The following is a 19,523-nucleotide window of genomic DNA, read 5'->3' as shown; positions in this document are numbered from 1 at the left end:
CAATGGCAATCTTCAGTATCCGCACTCCAATCGAGCAATCTCAGGGGTGCACAGCCAATTCTCAATCATATAATCAAAGTTTGGAATAAAGAAATTGCTGGGCCAGCACTTCCCTTAGTGAAACAAGAGTCTTTTTATTTAACACACATCACAGTGCTCCTATAGTCCGTGTAAATGGAGCGGCACTAGGGATCCAATTGCAAAAACTGTATTAGTAAAATCATACCACATCGCTATAGTATTACTATAGTTCATATAATCAAGCTCCCATGTAGCAATGGTGGAAATTGAAAAAAGTCTATATGGCACAGGTTAAAAAGTGGATAACAGATAACACCATTTTGTTCTACAGAGCTTATCTGCTATCTGTTGTGTAACCTGAGCTTTTTCTCCTTTCAATGGCTGCCCCCATTGCTACACAGCATCTTATTTATATAAACTATAGTAGTACTTATCTGTTATCTACTGTGTATCCTGTGCTTGAATGGCTGCCCCCATTGCTACACAACATCTTATTTATATAAACTATAGTAGTACTTATCTGTTATCTACTGTGTATCCTGTGCTTGAATGGCTGCCCCCATGGCTACACAGCAGCTTGTTTATATAAACTATAGTAGTACTTATATGTTATCTACTGTGTATCCTGTGCTTGAATGGCTGCCCCCATGGCTACACAGCAGCTTGTTTATATAAACTATAGTAGTACTTATCTGTTATCTACTGTGTATCCTGTGCTTGAATGGCTGCCCCCATGGCTACACAGCAGATTGTTTATATAAACTATAGTAGTACTTATCTGTTATCTACTGTGTATCCTGTGCTTCAATGGCTGCCCCCATGGCTACACAGCAGCTTGTATATATAAACTATAGTAGTACTTATCTGTTATCTACTGTGTATCCTGTGCTTGAATGGGTGCCCCCATTGCTACACAGCAGCTTGTTTATATAAACTATAGTAGTACTTATCTGTTATCTACTGTGTATCCTGTGCTTGAATGGCTGCCCCCATGGCTACACAGCAGCTTGTTTATATAAACTATAGTAGTACTTATCTGTTATCTACTGTGTATCCTGTGCTTGAATGGCTGCCCCCATGGCTTCACAGTAGCTTATTTATATAAACTACAGTAGTACTTATCTGTTATCTACTGTGTATCCTGTGCTTGAATGGGTGCCCCCATTGCTACACAGCAGCTTGTTTATATAAACTATAGTAGTACTTATCTGTTATCTACTGTGTATCCTGTGCTTGAATGGCTGCCCCCATGGCTACACAGCAGCTTGTTTATATAAACTATAGTAGTACTTATATGTTATCTACTGTGTATCCTGTGCTTGAATGGCTGCCCCCATGGCTACACAGCAGCTTGTATATATAAACTATAGTAGTACTTATCTGTTATCTACTGTGTATCCTGTGCTTGAATGGGTGCCCCCATTGCTACACAGCAGCTTGTTTATATAAACTATAGTAGTACTTATCTGTTATCTACTGTGTATCCTGTGCTTGAATGGCTGCCCCCATGGCTACACAGCAGCTTGTTTATATAAACTATAGTAGTACTTATCTGTTATCTACTGTGTATCCTGTGCTTGAATGGCTGCCCCCATGGCTACACAGCAGATTGTTTATATAAACTATAGTAGTACTTATCTGTTATCTACTGTGTATCCTGTGCTTCAATGGCTGCCCCCATGGCTACACAGCAGCTTGTATATATAAACTATAGTAGTACTTATCTGTTATCTACTGTGTATCCTGTGCTTGAATGGGTGCCCCCATTGCTACACAGCAGCTTGTTTATATAAACTATAGTAGTACTTATCTGTTATCTACTGTGTATCCTGTGCTTGAATGGCTGCCCCCATGGCTACACAGCAGCTTGTTTATATAAACTATAGTAGTACTTATCTGTTATCTACTGTGTATCCTGTGCTTGAATGGCTGCCCCCATGGCTTCACAGTAGCTTATTTATATAAACTACAGTAGTACTTATCTGTTATCTACTGTGTATCCTGTGCTTGAATGGGTGCCCCCATTGCTACACAGCAGCTTGTTTATATAAACTATAGTAGTACTTATCTGTTATCTACTGTGTATCCTGTGCTTGAATGGCTGCCCCCATGGCTACACAGCAGCTTGTTTATATAAACTATAGTAGTACTTATCTGTTATCTACTGTGTATCCTGTGCTTGAATGGCTGCCCCCATGGCTACACAGCAGCTTGTTTATATAAGCTATAGTAGTACTTATCTGTTATCTACTGTGTATCCTGTGCTTGAATGGCTGCCCCCATGGCTACACAGCAGCTTGTTTATATAAACTATAGTAGTACCTATCTGTTATCTACTGTGTATCCTGTGCTTGAATGGCTGCCCCCATGGCTACACAGCAGCTTGTTTATATAAGCTATAGTAGTACTTATCTGTTATCTACTGTGTATCCTGTGCTTGAATGGCTGCCCCCATGGCTACACAGCAGCTTGTTTATATAAACTATAGTAGTACCTATCTGTTATCTACTGTGTATCCTGTGCTTGAATGGCTGCCCCCATGGCTACACAGCAGCTTGTTTATATAAACTATAGTAGTGTTACTGAAGCAACACAGCAGTTTTACTAGTGCAGGGCAACACTGCATTATATTTTTATTACTTTAAAACAATTTCATTTGATTGATGGTACTGGTCCTTTAAGTACCAATATATTCCTATAAATATGTGGAATTTGAGATGCTGCTCAAGGAATCCTGTAATAAACATTCCATCGTATGGAAGACTGGCTAAAATGTGAAGAAATCCACAGGCCCTCGCCAAACTCCAACATAGGCTGGGGGTTATAAAAGGATAAATACTTTATTATAGCGTGAGCCAATGCCACAAGAGCCTTATGCATTTCATGCAAACTGACACTTTTTCTACTGCCATAACAAATTCTAGTGCATGTTCAGAAATTGTTTTAGGAGTTTCTAGGGGCAAATAATGTACTACTGAGAAAAAGAATAAATGTATTAAAAAATCACACATAATACAATATCTGTAGAGAGTTTATTTAAGGCAGAAAGCGGAGGAGAAGCATATCATCATCATCATCATCATCATCACCATCATCACCATCATCATCATCACCAGTGCAGTTTATGGGTTTATTTTTGATTGCAAAAGGGAAGGGGAAATCAATTTTAGAAATCAACTGTACAACAGCAAATACAAGGATCCCAATAAACCCATTAGCTGTATGACTTCTGTGTTTTCATCTTTTCTTTTACGAGGTTTTCTAACATGTTCCAGTCGTAGGGCAATTGAGTTGTTCCTTCCTCTAGAAGAATTAAAAAGAAATTGCTGTTAATAGTCATGGGACTGATTTACTACATCAGTCCTAAATTGCATAGTTAGTAGGGGTCACTGCGTCTACAGAGCAGATTCAGTTTGATGCGAAGACATATACCTTGTGGTTTGTCTCTACTGACATTTATGGTGAAATATGGATATAAATGAGGACATAAAAAATTTTTTTTCAAAATGAATCAGTTTACGTTGTTTTGGTAGAATTGAATCTGACCCTTTATTAGTTAATTTATTCCATTAAAGGGATACTGTCATGGGGAAAAATTTTTTTTTTTCAAAATGAATCAGTTAATAGAGCTGCTCCAGCAGAATTCTGCACTGAAATCCATTTCTCAAAAGAGCAAACAGATTTTTTTATATTCAATTTTGAAATCTGACATGGGGCTAGACATATTGTCAATTTCCCAGCTGCCCCAAGTCATGTGACTTGTGCTCTGATAAACTTCAATCTCTCTTTACTGCTGTACTGCAAGTTGGAGTGATATCACCCCCTCCCTTTCCCCCCCCCCAGCAGCCAAACAAAGAAACAATGGGAAGGTAACCAGATAACAGCTCCCTAACACAAGATAACAGTTGCCTGGTAGATCTAAGAACAGCACTCAATAGTAAAATCCCATGTCTCACTGAGACACATTCAGTTATATTGAGAAGGAAAAACAGCAGCGTGCCAGAAAGCATTTCTCTCCTAAAGTGCAGGCACAAGTCACATGACTGGGGGCAGCTGGGAAATTGACAAAATGTCTAGCCCCATGTCAGATTTCAAAATTGAATATAAAAAAATCTGTTTGCTCTTTTGAGAAATGGATTTCAGTGCAGAATTCTGCTGGAGCAGCACTATTAACTGATGTGTTTTGAAAAAAACATGTTTTCCGATGACAGGATCCCTTTAAGTTATTTTTTACTAGTCAGCACAAAACCCTTGAATGTAATGGTCCTGTGTCTCTGTTCCCTAAAGGTCAATGTTGTCCTCTCGAGAAAATCGCCATTTCTGGAAAACCTGTTTCATGAAAGTAGCACCAGCAAGTACTGTCAACAATGGACTTCCGTTTAATTACTTTTTAATGAATAAATATGGTCCAGATATCTGACTGGTAGTTATGAGTTACTAGACATGGTGCGAACACGTTGGGAAAACAATAAGATAAGTGGGGGTTGTTCATTTGTCTCAAGCTTTGATGACTTTATTCCTAAATAAAGTTAATAAGGGGTATAAGTCTAGAGACGTCCTGTACCAATTATGACTCACCCATTTCAGTGCATTTGGGATACTCCATTGTACCTTGCTCACACCATACAAGAAGTAGATCTTTATTAGATATATCATATCCTTCTAAGCAAAAAAATAAAACAAATTCTCCATCATTAACGTATTGTTTAAAAGGCGTTGGCCATATCCGGTTGATATTGTTTTTGTCCATGTCTTTGCCGGTGATCATGCAGGGTTCTGACATGAAATCAAAACATTATATTTTATGATTAAATTCACAGCGTACAATTCTAAAAACAATGCCTGTTTACTTATGACTGCCTAAAAAAAATCCCATATCAAAATATTTTAATATTTATATAAGCATTCAAAAACAGCTGGCTCCTTCTTGAAAGGCAAATAAAACCCAACAAAGGATAAAACTGGAAAAGGTCTAGAGCTAATTTTACCAGCCCGGTGCTACCCCGGAGCAGTGAAATCCATGGCTTATCTATCTGATCTTGTAAAAGCCCTGGTCATTAGTGATGGGCGATTTTGCGCAAAATTCGCGAAACGGCGAAAAATTCGCGAAATGGAGCCGGCGCCCGTTTTTGACGCCGGCGTCCATTTTTGATGCGAATTTTCGCGGGCGTTTCGCAAATTTATTCGCTGGCGGCGAATCGCGCAAATTTGCCACGAATTCGCGCCTGGCGAATAAATTCGCCCATCACTACTGGTCATAACACATTGATAACACAATGTTATATAATTGCATGTCATGATCACTTGTTGGTAGAAACCCAACAAGTAGGGTTGTTTGAGTAAAAAGGAATGCTGACGCCCTAGAGATTTGATGTCCTAGAGTTTAAAATGCCCAAAGTTTTTCCCCGTTGATATCGGTGGTAATCAGGCCTGGACTGGCAATCTGTAGATTTTTGTAAATGCCAGAAGGAATGTTGTAAAATGCAGTGGATTGTCACTATGGGGGGCTGTTTGGATGTCTTTGTAGGTGGAATAACACAAACTAAATCTTGTGGTAAATCCAAAAAATTCAGTGATCCAAAAATCTTGCGATTTGGGAAAAAACTCACAATTCGAAAAAAAGCACAATTCGGATTTTCACTCAATTTTTTTTGTGTTTGTCCCGATCCAATTAAATTGGGATTTTTTATTAATAAATGAGGTCCAATTGTGGATTCTAGTTTGGTTGGACTTTTTAGTAGGGATGCACCGAATCCACTATTTTGGATTCGGCCGAACCTCCGAAACCTTTGTGAAAGATTAGGCCGAACCGAATCCGAACCCTAATTAGCAAATGCAAATTAGGGGTGGGAAGGGGAGAAATATTTTACTTCCTTGTTTTGTGATGAAAAGTCACACGATTTCCCTCCCCGCCCCTAATTTGCATATGCAAATTAGGATTTGGATTCGGTTCGGCCGGGCAGAAGGATTCGGCTGAATCCAAATCCTGCTGAAAAAGGCTGAATCCGAATCCCGAACCGAGTCCTGGATTCGGACTTTGATAAATAAATAGATTGTAATTCAGGCCATGAATCAGGCGATTTGGCACTTGCGAAACTGTCTGGGATGTTTTCCATTGGAATTGAAGGGGAATGGTTATTGGTGGCTTGTTGCCTGTCAACTGAGTTAATAAAGAATAAAGCAAACCTTAACAAAAAATTATATAAAATTGCTCAGGGTGCTTTCCTAGGCCCTTTTGTAATTTACACTTTTATCCATTTTTTTCAGTTTCAGAACCAATAAAATTAATTTTGTAATAAAAATAGATTTGGTCATTTCCTATTATTTCAGAGTCAAATAGATATACCTGCAGAAGAAAATAGAGAAGTGTTCTTATGTTGATGAGAAAGGACATTTGAGGCTTCTTATCTCTTGCCTGAGCAAAGCAACATCAGAACCCTCTCTCAGTTTTCCTTCTGAATTTCTGTCTCTTAAACTTTAAAATTGAAACAGCTGAGCACCAGCTGGCACTGTTGTTACACAATTCATTATATTGGCACTTGAAAGATAAAGAAACAAATAAGTGAATGTAAAAATGAAGAGAGTGCTATTCTAAGCACTTTTCTAATTTTTATTCATTATTTCTTTTTTTTTAATTCCAGGATATTAAGGGATACATGTACTGCTGATGTAAATTAATTTTGTTACAACAGCGCCACCAGCTGGTCAGTTTCTGACCATTCAGACCACCAAGTAGTCAAGGAAGTTGAAAGAAAGAAAGAGGCTGCTCTGATGTTCTTCTGCTTAGGAAAGGTGTGAGAAAGGTTTCTTATTTTATTCCTAAGCAGAAGAACATCAGCCTCTTTCTTTCTCCTGACAACTTCCTTGACTACTTGGTGGTCAGACTGGTGGGAAACTGACCGGCAGGTGGCGCTGTTGGAACAAAATAATAAATAAATTATGAATGTAAATTACAAAAGCACTTAGAATATCACTCTAGACATTCACTTATTTTACTTATTTTAAATGGATCTGAAACGGAAAACAAAAAACAAGTAACTACTTTTACCAGCTATAAAACTTTAAAATCAAGTGCCATTGATTGGATGCAATAAACAATTGTGACCAGAGGAGGGAACACGGGGAAAATACAGGGAGCGTATCAACTTTCATATTCTTGAAACTGTTTACTGTTGTCTGTGATTAAATAAAGCCCCCGTGTAGTTAGAGCTCAGGTCATGTCAAGGCAATATTTACTCTTTGTAATAGAAGGGGAATTAAAGTTGTGCATGTACCTCTGCAGGCTGGTGGGTCATCCCATGTTCCATTTCTACACGTAACATTTTCTTTTCCTTCCAATTTATAATATCTTGCACACACATATCTCACCACCGAGCCGTGTTCATATGATTCCATTTGGCCTTGTACTGTTTTTGCATGTGGCACTACTGGCGGAGACCCACAGCTCTCTATGAAGAAATAGTGTTAATTTATCAATATGGAACAGGTTTAAAGGAGAAGGAAAGGTTAAAACTAAAAAGTAAGCCTTATCAGAAAGGTCCATCTAAATATACCAGTAAACCCCCAAAGTAGTGCTGCTCTGAGTCCCCTGTCAAAAGAAACACTGCATTTCTTTCCTTCTATTGTGTACTCATGGGCTTCTGTATCAGACTTCCTGCCTTCATCTTTAACCTCATTGCCCTGGGCAAGAGCATGCTCAGTTTGCTCCTCTTCCCCCCCCCTCCCTTCTCTACTGTAATCTGAGCCCAGAGCAGGGAGAGACTCAGGCAGGAAGTGATGTCACACCACATTAATACTGCAGCTCCTATCCTAAACAAACAGAGAGTTTCTAGAGCTTTTTACTCAGGTATGGTAAAACATTCTACAGAATAAATATAGCTTTCTAGCTTGCACTATTGCAGCTAATCTATTGCCAATAAAATGCCTCTGTAGCTTTCCTTCTCCTTTAAGGGCAGGAGCACAGAAAGCTACTTGGGGACATTAGTCGCCCAGTGACAAATCGCTTCTTCTTCGGTGACTAATCCCCCCGAAACTGCCTCCCCACCGGCTAGAGTGTAAATCGCCAGAGGGATGGCATCTGGAAAACGCCCGAAGTTTCCTCAAGACAAGAAACATATAGAAAATAAATGAATTATGCGTGGAGAGTTTATATTCAGGAACATTAGCAAACCTCCACTCATATAGACAGTGACAGGGCTGAAACTGTAGGCAGAGGAGGCACGTGCATGTGCTGGGCATGTACCTCTTCTTTCTGTTTACCCCATTTTCCAGACCTCAATATAAACATACCCTTTATGCTAGAGCCCCATGTCCTTCCCAGTCAGAGTCAGACCGGCCTGCCAGAGCACCAGAAGATCTCTAGGTGGGCCCAGTTCTAATAGACACCAGATAAGGACAATTTTACTGTGGGCCTTTAATGTCAGGTTCTCTTGTAGGTTTTAGGAGGCTCAATCCCACACTGTTTCTGGTAGCCATTCTCTGTGCTACTAAAAGCTTTGCTGTGCTGCTTGTGTACAGGAATATTAGAGTGTAAGGCTGAGTTGTTTCTTGATCTTCCTGCCAATATCAGTGGTTTCCTACTCCTATTACCCCAATATGACACAAATATGTGGACTCTAGAATTAAATATTGAAAAATTCACATCTTGACTCCCCTTTTTCCATGTACCAAATTAGTACTTACGTTGTTTGAGGCACTTAGGGTAAGAGACAACTCCATCATTGCACTTTGTTCTCAGCAGACTTGAATTAGATATTTCATACGCCTTTGCACAATTAAATGAAACAATATATCCATGCTTTACTGGGGAACATCTCCACCACAAAGGTTTGTCTAATCTGATACCATTTGCTTCCATGACTTCCTCGGAAAGAGTGCACGGCCCTAAGGTAAAATAAAACAGACATACTCTAGTGCTAATGCATCTCTGATGGTGCAGGTATGTTACTTATGGAATTCTTTTCATCCCCTTAACAGTTGGTGATATTTTTTTTCATTTTCTGAATTATTCTCCCTGTGTTTTCTGCCTTTGAATTACTAAATATCACCTTGTGACGAGGGCCAATGATCCCCGCAAACAGAAGGCCGATTGATTTTGTGTCTATAGATTAGTGATGGCGAATAAATTTGCCTGGCACGAATTTGCAGCAACTTTCCATGTTTTGCCGCCGGGGAATAAATTTGCGAATTTCCTGCGAAAATTCACCAGTGGAAATTCACCAGCGTCAATTTCCGATTTTGAAGTTTTTTTCATGAAAACTTTGGAATTGCTTGATTCTATAGTTAAAACGTTCAAATTGCTCAATTTTATAGTGAAAACTTTCGAATTGCTTAATTTTTTAGTGAAAAAGTTCTAATTGCTCGATTTTAGTGAAACATTCGAATTGCTCGATTTTATAGTGAAAACATTCGAATCGCTAGATTTTTAAGTGAAAACGTTAGAATTGCTCAATTTTTTTGTGAAAACATTCGAATTGCTCGATTTTTTTGTGAAAACATTCGAATTGCTCGATTTTTTTGTGTGAAAACGTTTGCTTTTCGGGAAAGCATTCGAATTTCACAATTTTTTTCGTGAACTTTCAGATTTCAAAATTTTTTTGCCGTTTCGGCGAAGTGAAACGGGAGAAATTCGCCCATCACTACTAGACATGTATTTTCATATATTCTTATCTTTCTCTTCAGTCATTCTTCTATTTATTCTTTCCCAGAAACACAAGGCTTAGCAATATGTAGAATCAGAAGTTGCAAGTATGTTTGTTAAAGAATGGGCTTGTCAATGGCTACAATTAAATCATTTGTATGTTTTGACTATGAAGATTTTAATTCATCCAGGTCATGGTATATCTAGTATAGGTAATTTTAAAACAACTGGACTTGCTGAGTAATCAATGAAGATGTTTCACTACTCATCCGAGCAGCTTCTTCAGTACAACTGACTGGTGTGGGGAGTTCTCGTCATATAAACTCTTCCACTAATCCAATCACAATGGAACAGTGTGACTCTTCAAAGAGGTGACATCTGAAAATGCACTGAGGTGTAGATTCTGTGTAGTTACTGTGATAGGTAATGTCTCATGCAACTCCTAGAAAGAGGTGTTATTTGTGAGAGTTGCATGAATGGATGTGTGAAGTGTTCTGAAACAGCCGGGTACAGATGTTAGAACAGCATTGTATGTAGCAGACAAGTGGTGTCGAAGGCCCCCACCTCTGTTCAGGGTTGGTTTCTCCACCTTGACATAAATCGCCTCTTTCACGTCTTTTTCAAACCAGTGTTCTTCTTTATCCAAGATTTGGACATTGTTATATAAAAGAGTATGCCTTGTCTTTTAGATGTAGAAAGACAGTCCTGTAGAGTTCACCCTCCTATGCTGAGCCATTCGATTGGTGAGTGTAACGTTCGGCACCCAACACCAGAACAAATGCCAAGCACCCTGGTCTTGGCTCGTGCTTCACCTGTAGAGAGGAGAGGAGCCCTCAGCTACTTGGATGCCACCAGGACTTAAACGAGAGGTGCAAGGCTATAGGTTTTGGATAGGCAGAGGGGCACGACTGTAAAGCAAAGTCTTTGGGCAGAAGGTCGTAGTACAAAGCGTTAGGCAATAGAGTAGTCAGATCAGGCCTGGTCGAAGCAGGCAAAGAATAAACTTAGTCAGACAGGCAAGGGTCAAACCAGGAGGTAGATCAGAGGGGTTAAGAAGAAAAGGTAGTCGGAATTCAGGCAAGGGTCAGGATCCAGAGGTCAGAATAGTCAAAAGCCAGGCAGGGGTCACAACAGGAATCAAACAGGTTCAAAACAGGATTAGCAAAAGCTCAGAAAGCACCAGGAACAAACTCCTATAATGGGCAATGTGTAAAAAGAAAATGTACCTTTAAGTACTTTTAAATTTCGCGCCATTGTACGCTGACATCATACGTCAGCTCACCTGCGCCTTTAAGACTCAAGGAAGCGCGCCGCGCGCCCTAGGAGACCCGGCGCAGCACACTGTAGAGGCAGGCGTACCTGCTTGGAGTGCGGCGGGCGTCCCCGCCGACCCCCACAAACCCCACCAGGGTAGGATTTTATTACAGTGAGCAGTTGTTTTGTCTCCCCAATATATAGATCTGTGCACTCCTCGCTACACTGGACTACATATACCACATTGCTTTGTTTTTCTTCAGGCGTTGTATCCTTTAGGTGTACCAGGTTCTGTTTTAGAGTGTTGCTAGTTTTGAAAAACACAGGAATGTGGTGTTTGTTGAAAATCCTCCTGACACTCCAGCTACATATGTAATGACTATGTTTCATCTACTATGTTTCTCCATACGGTATGTTTCTTCCCACACCAGTCAGTTGAACTGAAGAAGCTGCTCGGATGAGTAGTGAAACATCTTCAATGATTACTCAGCAAGTCCACTTGTTTTAGAATTACCTATACTAGATATTTAGTATGGTTTTGTCAACAAAATCTTGGCCTTTTGTCCTGTGAATAAGTAAAATGGGATTCTAAGTCTAAATATCAAAAGCTCAATGCCAGGGGTCCAAAGCTTTAGTTGACTGAATTTTTTTGAGATTTTACATTTTTTTTGCTGTCTTTTCTGCCTGCAAATAAACTATAACCTTTAACTTCTAGGAATGAACAGAGACATTTTAAAGAGATTGGAGGCAATAGATTGATGATTCGTGCAGAATGCTGCATGACATCAGTAACTTTATATAATATTTTGGATTTGGAGGACTACAGAATCATCCACCAAAGTTTTGCCTAAACTGAATCCAAACACAAATTAACAAGCTCAAATATGTATCCAAATGTACCTTTACAGACTGGAGGTTCTTCCCATTGCCCATTTCTACATGAAATTTGTTTCTCCCCTACAAGGGTATAGTTTTGGTGGCACTTATATGTCACAGCCGAGTTATGTTCATAGCACCGGTAATATTGCTCTGTTTCTCCATGTGGCACTTTTGGTGGAGGCCGACAGCCAACTAAAACAGAAATGTAAAACATATTTAGTTTCATATGTGGTTCAGCATCTAATGTCAGATGTCAGCTGATGAAGGAAACTGGGGCTTGAAGGACATCTGAACAATGAGGAGGTTGAAATTACTTTTTTATATAGAGTTTCAAAATTGGAATGTCAAAATGCTGCAATTGAAATGTAATCACAGCAGCAAAATGCCATTGAGATCCCAAATTCCTTTCAGCTAAATCATCAACATTTAGGAAAATATCAATGATTTCTTAGCTCAATTTGTCAGAGGCAATTTTTCCTTGTACATTGAGGACTTCCCAAAGTCGGAGCCGGCAAATTCACTTTGGTGATATTTTGGTCAAAATGTGAAAGTTTGGAACATTTCAAATTGCTAACAAATGTTACCATTTTAATAGTGATGAGCGAATGTGTCTGATTTCGCTTCTCCGAAAAATGTGCAAACCTTTGAAAAAATTTGCAGACGCCAACATTTTTTTTTTTAATCGATTTAAAACATTTTTAGCAAATCCACCCTTTTAATGCAGTTGTACTGAAGGGGTGGCTCAACATTAAGGGGCATATTTATCAAAGGTCGAAGTTAAAAACACTTCGAACTTCGAATTCAAAAAGACGAATGGAGGTCGAAGTTTTTTTGGGGTCGAAGTGGCCCGAATTCGGCCTACTTCGAATCGTACGATCGTACTTCGATTCAAAGTTTTTTTAACTTCAACCTCCCAAACTCCCCCAATTGCCTCCATACTGGTTGTAGGAGGTCCCCCATAGGCTAAAACAGCACTTCAGCAGATTTTAGGTGGTGAATGGTAGAAGTTTTAAAGAGACAGTACATCAAAAGAATTTGACCTTCGAACTTCGAAGTTTTTTCAAATTCGAATCAAAGTATGACTATTCCTTAGTAGAAGTACACAAAAAAAAGCTTGAAATTCTAAGTTTTTCACTTTGAAACGTCACCTCGACCTTTGATAAATCTGCCCCTAAGTATGCTATAGAATGACTAATACTAAGAAACTTTTCATTTGGCCTTCATCTTTTTTTTAGTTTTTGAATAATTTGCCTTCTTCTTCTGACTCTTTCCAGCCTTCAAATGGGGGTCACTGACCCCATCTAATAACAAGTGCTCTGTAAGGCTACACAATATTGTTATTGCTACTTTTTATTACTCTTCTTTCTATTCAGGTCCTCTCCTATTCATATTCCAGTCTCCTTTACAAATTATTGTAAGGTAATTCGTAAGTATGCATTGAATCCAGGTTGATATTCAGCCAGAATTTGGCCTTTTTCGGCAGGTTTCAGATTTGGCAGAATCTTTGTGCCTGGCCGAACCAAATCCTTAAAATCATGTGACTTTTTGTTACAAGACAAAGAAATAAAACCATTTTTTGCAGTGAGCTGAGCATGTGGTTCTCTTTTACCCTCCTTAGCCTTGATTTGTAGATGCAAATAATGGTTCGGATTTGGTTCGGTATTCGACAAATATTTCACAAATGATGAAGGGATTTGACTGAATCCAAAGTAGTAGCTCTGGTGCATCCCTGGTAAATTGGACCCTAGCAACCAGATTACTGAATCTGCAAACTAGAGAGCTGCTGAATAAAAAGCTAAATAACTAAAAAAAAAATGAAAACCAAATGCATATTGTCTCAGAATATCACTCTTCACATCATACTAAAAGTTAATTTAAAGGTGAACAAATATTTGATTTGTGATACATAGACTGCCAGGCATGAAAGGAAAATGTCTAGTTATCCAGGCTCCATCAACATATAACTCTTTTCACATTCACCAAATGTTTGCATTTACCTAGTTTGGTGCATTTAGGGTAATGGATAACGCCATCATTGCACTTCACATCCAACAGGCTTGAGTTAGATATTCCATATCCATGTAAACACTTAAACGAAGTGCTGTCTCCATGTTTTATTTTGGGAGTGAACCACCACAAGTATTCAAAGACCAATCTGATACTGTTTTCTTCCATGACTTTGTTGGAAATAGCGCACGGCTCTGAGGTAGAGAAGAAACATATAGAAATATTCAAAGGCTCGTGAGCTATTAATGGAATTCTCAACGCTTCTGCATTTTATAAAATAATTTGATTTTCATTTCTTCCAACAAGAGCTCAACAACCCAAAGCTTGATAGATAGTGAGGCTTTTTTTTCAGAACCTTTGTTCTGACATTCAAACAAATTCCTGATCAGTAGGACCAGTCAACTATAAGGGATTGGACAGTCGTCTCTATCATGTCTATGTTCAGTGTGGACATTTTTAATTTTTTCTGTAGTAATTTCTTGGTGGAGCTATTTTAAATAATTATATACATACACATATTTGTTGGAGATGAATGAAATAAGATGTGGCTGGTCAAACTTTAAATTGTTGTCAAACCTCAGATTCGGGGATAAATACCAGTGAGCATGGTCATGCCCCATGACATCCAAAACTGTTTGGGGAGAAGCCCTCCTTGAAAATTCCAGAGATTAATATCTTTTAAGGTTTACTGCTGTGTGTATTGCTTTATTTCTTATTGCACCAAGAAAGTGTGACCATTAAGTTAATGGTGAAGAACCTGTAGCATCCAAATGAGCATAAATGATTGTTTCTTGGAGATGTGGCATAGTGGAAGGGAATGTATAAACAGGCCTAGGCAGATCTACCCCAAACATAGAGCAATGTCAAACCAAGCTTTATAAATGAGCAAAAACCAACCTTTTCAGAAAAAAACAAGGATTGTTGTGAACTCTATAATGTATAATAGATCAAATGGGGTTCAGTGTCCCAATCACAGTCCCTTCAAATCTCCAAATTGGTCAGCATGAACCTGGGCATCTAGTACAAATTTTAATCAAATGTTACCATACTGGACATTTGGGTTGTACATAGGGACCGATTTGCAGATTTGGAGAGACTTTGTGGGACATTCACTAAGATTCGTAGTTGCGCCAGGCGTAACTTCGCCGCTCTTCGCCGCACTTCACCAGGCGTATTTTGCGCTCCGCAAATTCACTAAAATTGGAAGTTGCGCTCAGGGGTAGCGTAAGGTTGCGAAGTTGCGCTAGCGTTGATTCGCTAAGCAAAGCGAAGTTATGCTAGCGATGGTTAATTTGCATACGGCGCCAAATTCAAATTTCAATGGAGGAACACGTAGAATCACTACAAATGCCTGGGAAACCTTCAAAACATCAAATACAATTTTTATTTTGCCCTACACATGTGCCCACTGTATAGTTAAGGTGCCTTGAGTTAGGAAATGTAGGGGGGAAGGAGGGGAGCCCCAAAAAATTTTTAGATCTTTTTCAGCCTATCACCCATAATATAGAAAATACGCCAGCGTTTTTTGGGACTTAGAAAAAATTTGAACTTTTTGAAGCAATCCCTATCTACTCTATTGCTCTTCGTCTGGTCTGAGGTGGCGAAGGAAGTCTAGCGTAAAAGGTAGCGTTCAGAACAATGCGCGCGTTAGTGAATTTGCGTAGTTACGTCCGTTGCGCAAATTCGCCAGACGTAAGGGTGCGAAGTAACACTAGCGAATTTACGCCAGCATCCGTTAGGGAATTTGCAAAGTAACGAAAATGCCCAACGCTAGCGAATTGACGCTAGCGTTAGGCGCTTCGGCGCATAGTGAATTTGCCCCTATGAGTTCACAACTATCCCTGTTTTTTTCTGATAATTGATTATTCATTTTTTTTTTAGAAATAACTGAAACTAAAAAGCTTTTTTTTACATTTTTATAAACCTTGGTTTGGCATAGCTCTATTTTGGGGGTTCTCCTATTTTCTCTTTTTTTCATGGCCATATAGCATGTTGCCCCAACATATAGCCAAAATTAGCTATATCTGGGGTTTAACAGTACATGTCGGACATCTTGGGAGTGTGGCAGTTTTTTATATATAAATCTTCCCCCTCCAAACTAAAAAAATGCAGCAAGGGAGGGTATTACTTACTCAAACACTTTGGTTCAGGGTCCCAGCCATTTTCAGTACATGTGGCTGTGCCATAACTGCTGTCTTCCACTTTATTCACCGGAATGTAATCTATATAACAGTGATAAGTAATGGCTGTATTTATAGGACGGTCCGACCAATACCAAAAAGGAACTCTTCCATGTTGCAGCTTGGGCTTTTCGCAGGTTTTTTCTAGAAACAAAAAAAATTTATTTTTTGAAAAAAAAATGTGGACAGGAATGTTGGAGCCTGTGGGGGGTAATTTACTGACATAAGGCACAATGCAAAGTCCACCGATGGAGGCAACAATTTATTTAAGCAACTACATTTTCCTCTATATTTGTGCAATGTACTAAAATACACATAGGGCTCCCACAAGGTGGAGATAAACAGTTCATGGACAAAGGAATGACCCAGAAAAGGCAGGAGACACATCACTATCAACTGTCTTGACTCAATACAATAGAGGAGTCTGAGTTCCCAGGCTCACTTTATTGTTGCACTAATGGCTCAGCTCAATCTAGTCAGTGGCTAACTCAGGATATGATTCACAAAGCTTAAATAAAAATTAATGTAAACAAGGCTCCAGGGCCTGATGGCATACACCCCCGGGTTCTAAGAGAGCTTAGTTTAGTTTTTGACCAGCCCCTATTTCTGATTTTCTCAGTTTCACTTTCATCTGGTATGGTGCCCATGGATTGGAGAAAAGCTGATGTTATTCAAATATTTAAAAAGGGATCACAATCTCAGCCTGGCAATTATAGGCCAGTAAGTTTGACATCTGTGGTGGGCTTGTTAAGGGATCACATTCAAAACTTTGTCCTAGTAAATGGCATCATGAGCAGCAATCAGCATGGCTGTCACAGTCAGCACCCTAAATCCAGAACCAATGCTAAGCACCCTGTTCTCTGCTCTTGCTTCCGCCTTTAACAGCCGCCTTTCACCTCTGGAGGAGCCCTCGGCTAATCGGATGCCGCCAGGTCTCATTAAGAGAGGTGCCAAGCTAAGGGTTCTGGACAAGCAAAGGGGCACGAACGTAAAGCAAAGTCTTTGGGCAGAAGGTCACAGTACAAGGCATAGACAGAAAGCGTAGTCAAATCAGGCCAGGTCAGGGCAGGCAGAGTACAAGCTGAGTCTGGCAGGCAGGCAGGCAAGGTTCAAACCAGGAGATCAATCAGAAAGGGATACAGATACAGCAGAGTCGGTTACCAGGCAGGAGTCAGGATTCAGAAGTCAGGTTCGTCAGTAGCAGGCAGGGGTCAAACAGGGTATCAGAAACAGGAAAACGAAGCAGGTAGCGCACCCAGGAACTTACAAGAAGGAATCTATAAGGGGCCATGAACTACAGCCCAAGTGCGCCTTTTAAACTTTTCAAACTTCGCGCCATTGCATGCTGCCGTAACCACGTCACCGTGAATGTGCCTAAAAAAGGAGCAGAGGCGCGCCGTTATGAGCCCTTAGTGCTACAACTCAGGAAGAAGAGGACGCATGGGTGTCCCCGCCGAGGGGCCGGCAGGCGTCCCTGCCGACCCCCTCCCACTAGACCACCACGGTACGTTGTTACAATGGCTTTATGAAGAATAGGTCAGGTCAGGCTAATTTGATGACTTTTTATGATGAGGTAAGTAAGATGCTGGACAGTGGGGGAGGGGCAGTAAATCTAATGTATTTGTATTTTGCCAAAGCGTTTGATACTGTGCCCCTCAAACGACTGCTTTCTAAACTAAGGTCTGTTGGGCAGATGGATAGGAACATGGCTACAGGATCGGGTACAGAGGGTGGTTGTTAATGGTCAGAAGCGATCCTAGAGGGGGGCGGGCCCTGGTGCGTGACGCGCAGCCAGGCCCCGCCCCCTCCGTACGGCCGCATTTGACCGCATTTTCATCGGCGAACGGACTGCCGGGGGGCCCTGAGGGGGTGCGGGCCCTGGCCCGCTCGCACCCCCTGCTCCCCCGGTAGTTCCGCCACTGTTACTGGTACATTCTCTACTTGGAGTAATGCTCTTAGTGGGGTCCCCCAGGGCTCGGTATTGGGTCCACTTTTATTTAAATTGTTCATTAATGACTTAGGGGAGGGTGTTGTAAGTAATATATCAGTGTTTGCAGATGACACAAAATTATCCAGCCCAATTAATTCCATCCAGGATGTGGCACTTGCAACAGGATCTTGACAAACTGGCAATCTGTTTGAGATTCAATGTTGATAAATGTAAAGTCATGCACTTGGGATGTAAATATATCCACTTATACCTTAATGGGACTGCACTAGGCAAATCCATTATGGAAAAGGACCTTGGAGTCCTTGTAGATGATAAACAAGGTCACCCATTCCGATTAGAAGAAAAGAAGGGGTTTGTTACAGTGAGAGCTGTGAAGATGTGGAATTGTCTCCCTGAATCAGTGGTACAGGCTGATACATTAGATAGGTATAAGAAGGGGTTGGATGGTGTTTAGCAAGTGAGGGAATACAGGGATATGGGAGATAGCTCATAGTACAAGTTGATCCAGGGACTGGTCCCATTGCCATTTCGGAGTAAAGAAGACATTTTTTCCCATTTTTTTTTTTTTTTGCCTTCCTCTGGATCAACTGGCAGTTAGGCAGATTAAAAAAAAAACTAAAAAGGTTGAACTTAATGGACGTGTGTCTTTTTTCAACCTTACTTACTATGTTACTATGTATGTAATATAAACATAGCCATAACTTGTATTTATGGATACAGCCAAATTGTACCTGAGTTTGAATCAAAGGCTCCTATTCAGCACCCAGAATTATGCTGGAATTCCAGGAAACTAACTATAATAAAGTTGTTCTTTAGGTGATTGTCCGGGAGGAGAGGAGTCTAGCAGCGACTGACTATTCCAGTGCAAATCCGCCATAAAGAGATTCAGATTCAACAATATTTGGAAGGCTGGACCCAAATTCAATAGGGTTTTCACGTATTATAACTCACGTTAATGGTTAATTTGTTTTGCGTAAAAGGCAGAGATAAATGTAGACAACCCCTTACCTGATGACTGAGCTCCAGCTGCAATACAGCACAGAATCAACAGCAAAACCCCAACAGGACCCATTGGCTGTAAAATTGTGACTACTTCTCGTCAGTTTCCAGTCACCTGCTCTTTCCTCAGCCAGAGATTCAGCTCATCCCTTTTTAACCTCCCTAATTTCGTAACCACCAAAAAAATATGCCCAGAATTCAAGGGCTTTGCTCTCCTTCCTATATATATATATATATATATCCATTCCGTCCCTTCACAAATATCAGCCCATAGCCTCTGGAAAGTAGACACATGAACAATAACATCAGCAGTATCAGCAGAATGTTGCTCAACATAAACTTTGTATTTCAAGCTCTTAACTTTTACAAGCTTAAAGTTCATGAACCTCTGTAACAAAAATAAACATTCTCTGTACTCACAGGAACTGATAGTGGTATAAAACAAGGGGCAGTAAGGCGAAACTGGGGGAGGCCCATTTATCAAAATTGGAATCGTTGTGATTTTCGAGTTTTTTTGAAACCAAAAAAAAAAAGAATTTTCTCTAAAACCACAAATGCCAGAAAATTGCTAAAAAGATTTCTAAGATGATTA

At 40.0% G+C, this 19,523-nt stretch overlaps 1 protein-coding gene across 1 annotated transcript; it reads right to left on the bottom strand.

The window, feature by feature from the left end:
- Window positions 1-3,036: 3,036 nt before the first annotated feature.
- LOC108699136 (coagulation factor XIII B chain) lies at window positions 3,037-19,247 on the bottom strand. The gene is made up of 8 exons (XM_018230994.2): window positions 18,941-19,247; window positions 15,934-16,125; window positions 13,792-13,995; window positions 11,816-11,986; window positions 8,704-8,904; window positions 7,296-7,469; window positions 4,600-4,797; window positions 3,037-3,324 (listed from the first exon to the last, which is right to left on the bottom strand). The coding sequence occupies exons 1-8, from the start codon at window positions 19,002-19,004 to the stop codon at window positions 3,236-3,238; spliced, it is 1,293 nt and encodes a 430-aa protein (XP_018086483.1). The 5' UTR covers window positions 19,005-19,247; the 3' UTR covers window positions 3,037-3,235.
- Between the last annotated feature and the right edge of the window lie 276 nt (window positions 19,248-19,523).

Source organism: Xenopus laevis, chromosome 8L, assembly GCF_017654675.1.
Source record: "Xenopus laevis strain J_2021 chromosome 8L, Xenopus_laevis_v10.1, whole genome shotgun sequence".
In the NCBI taxonomy this organism is placed as follows: domain Eukaryota; kingdom Metazoa; phylum Chordata; class Amphibia; order Anura; family Pipidae; genus Xenopus; species Xenopus laevis.
This window is presented reverse-complemented; position numbering and strand designations above follow the sequence as displayed.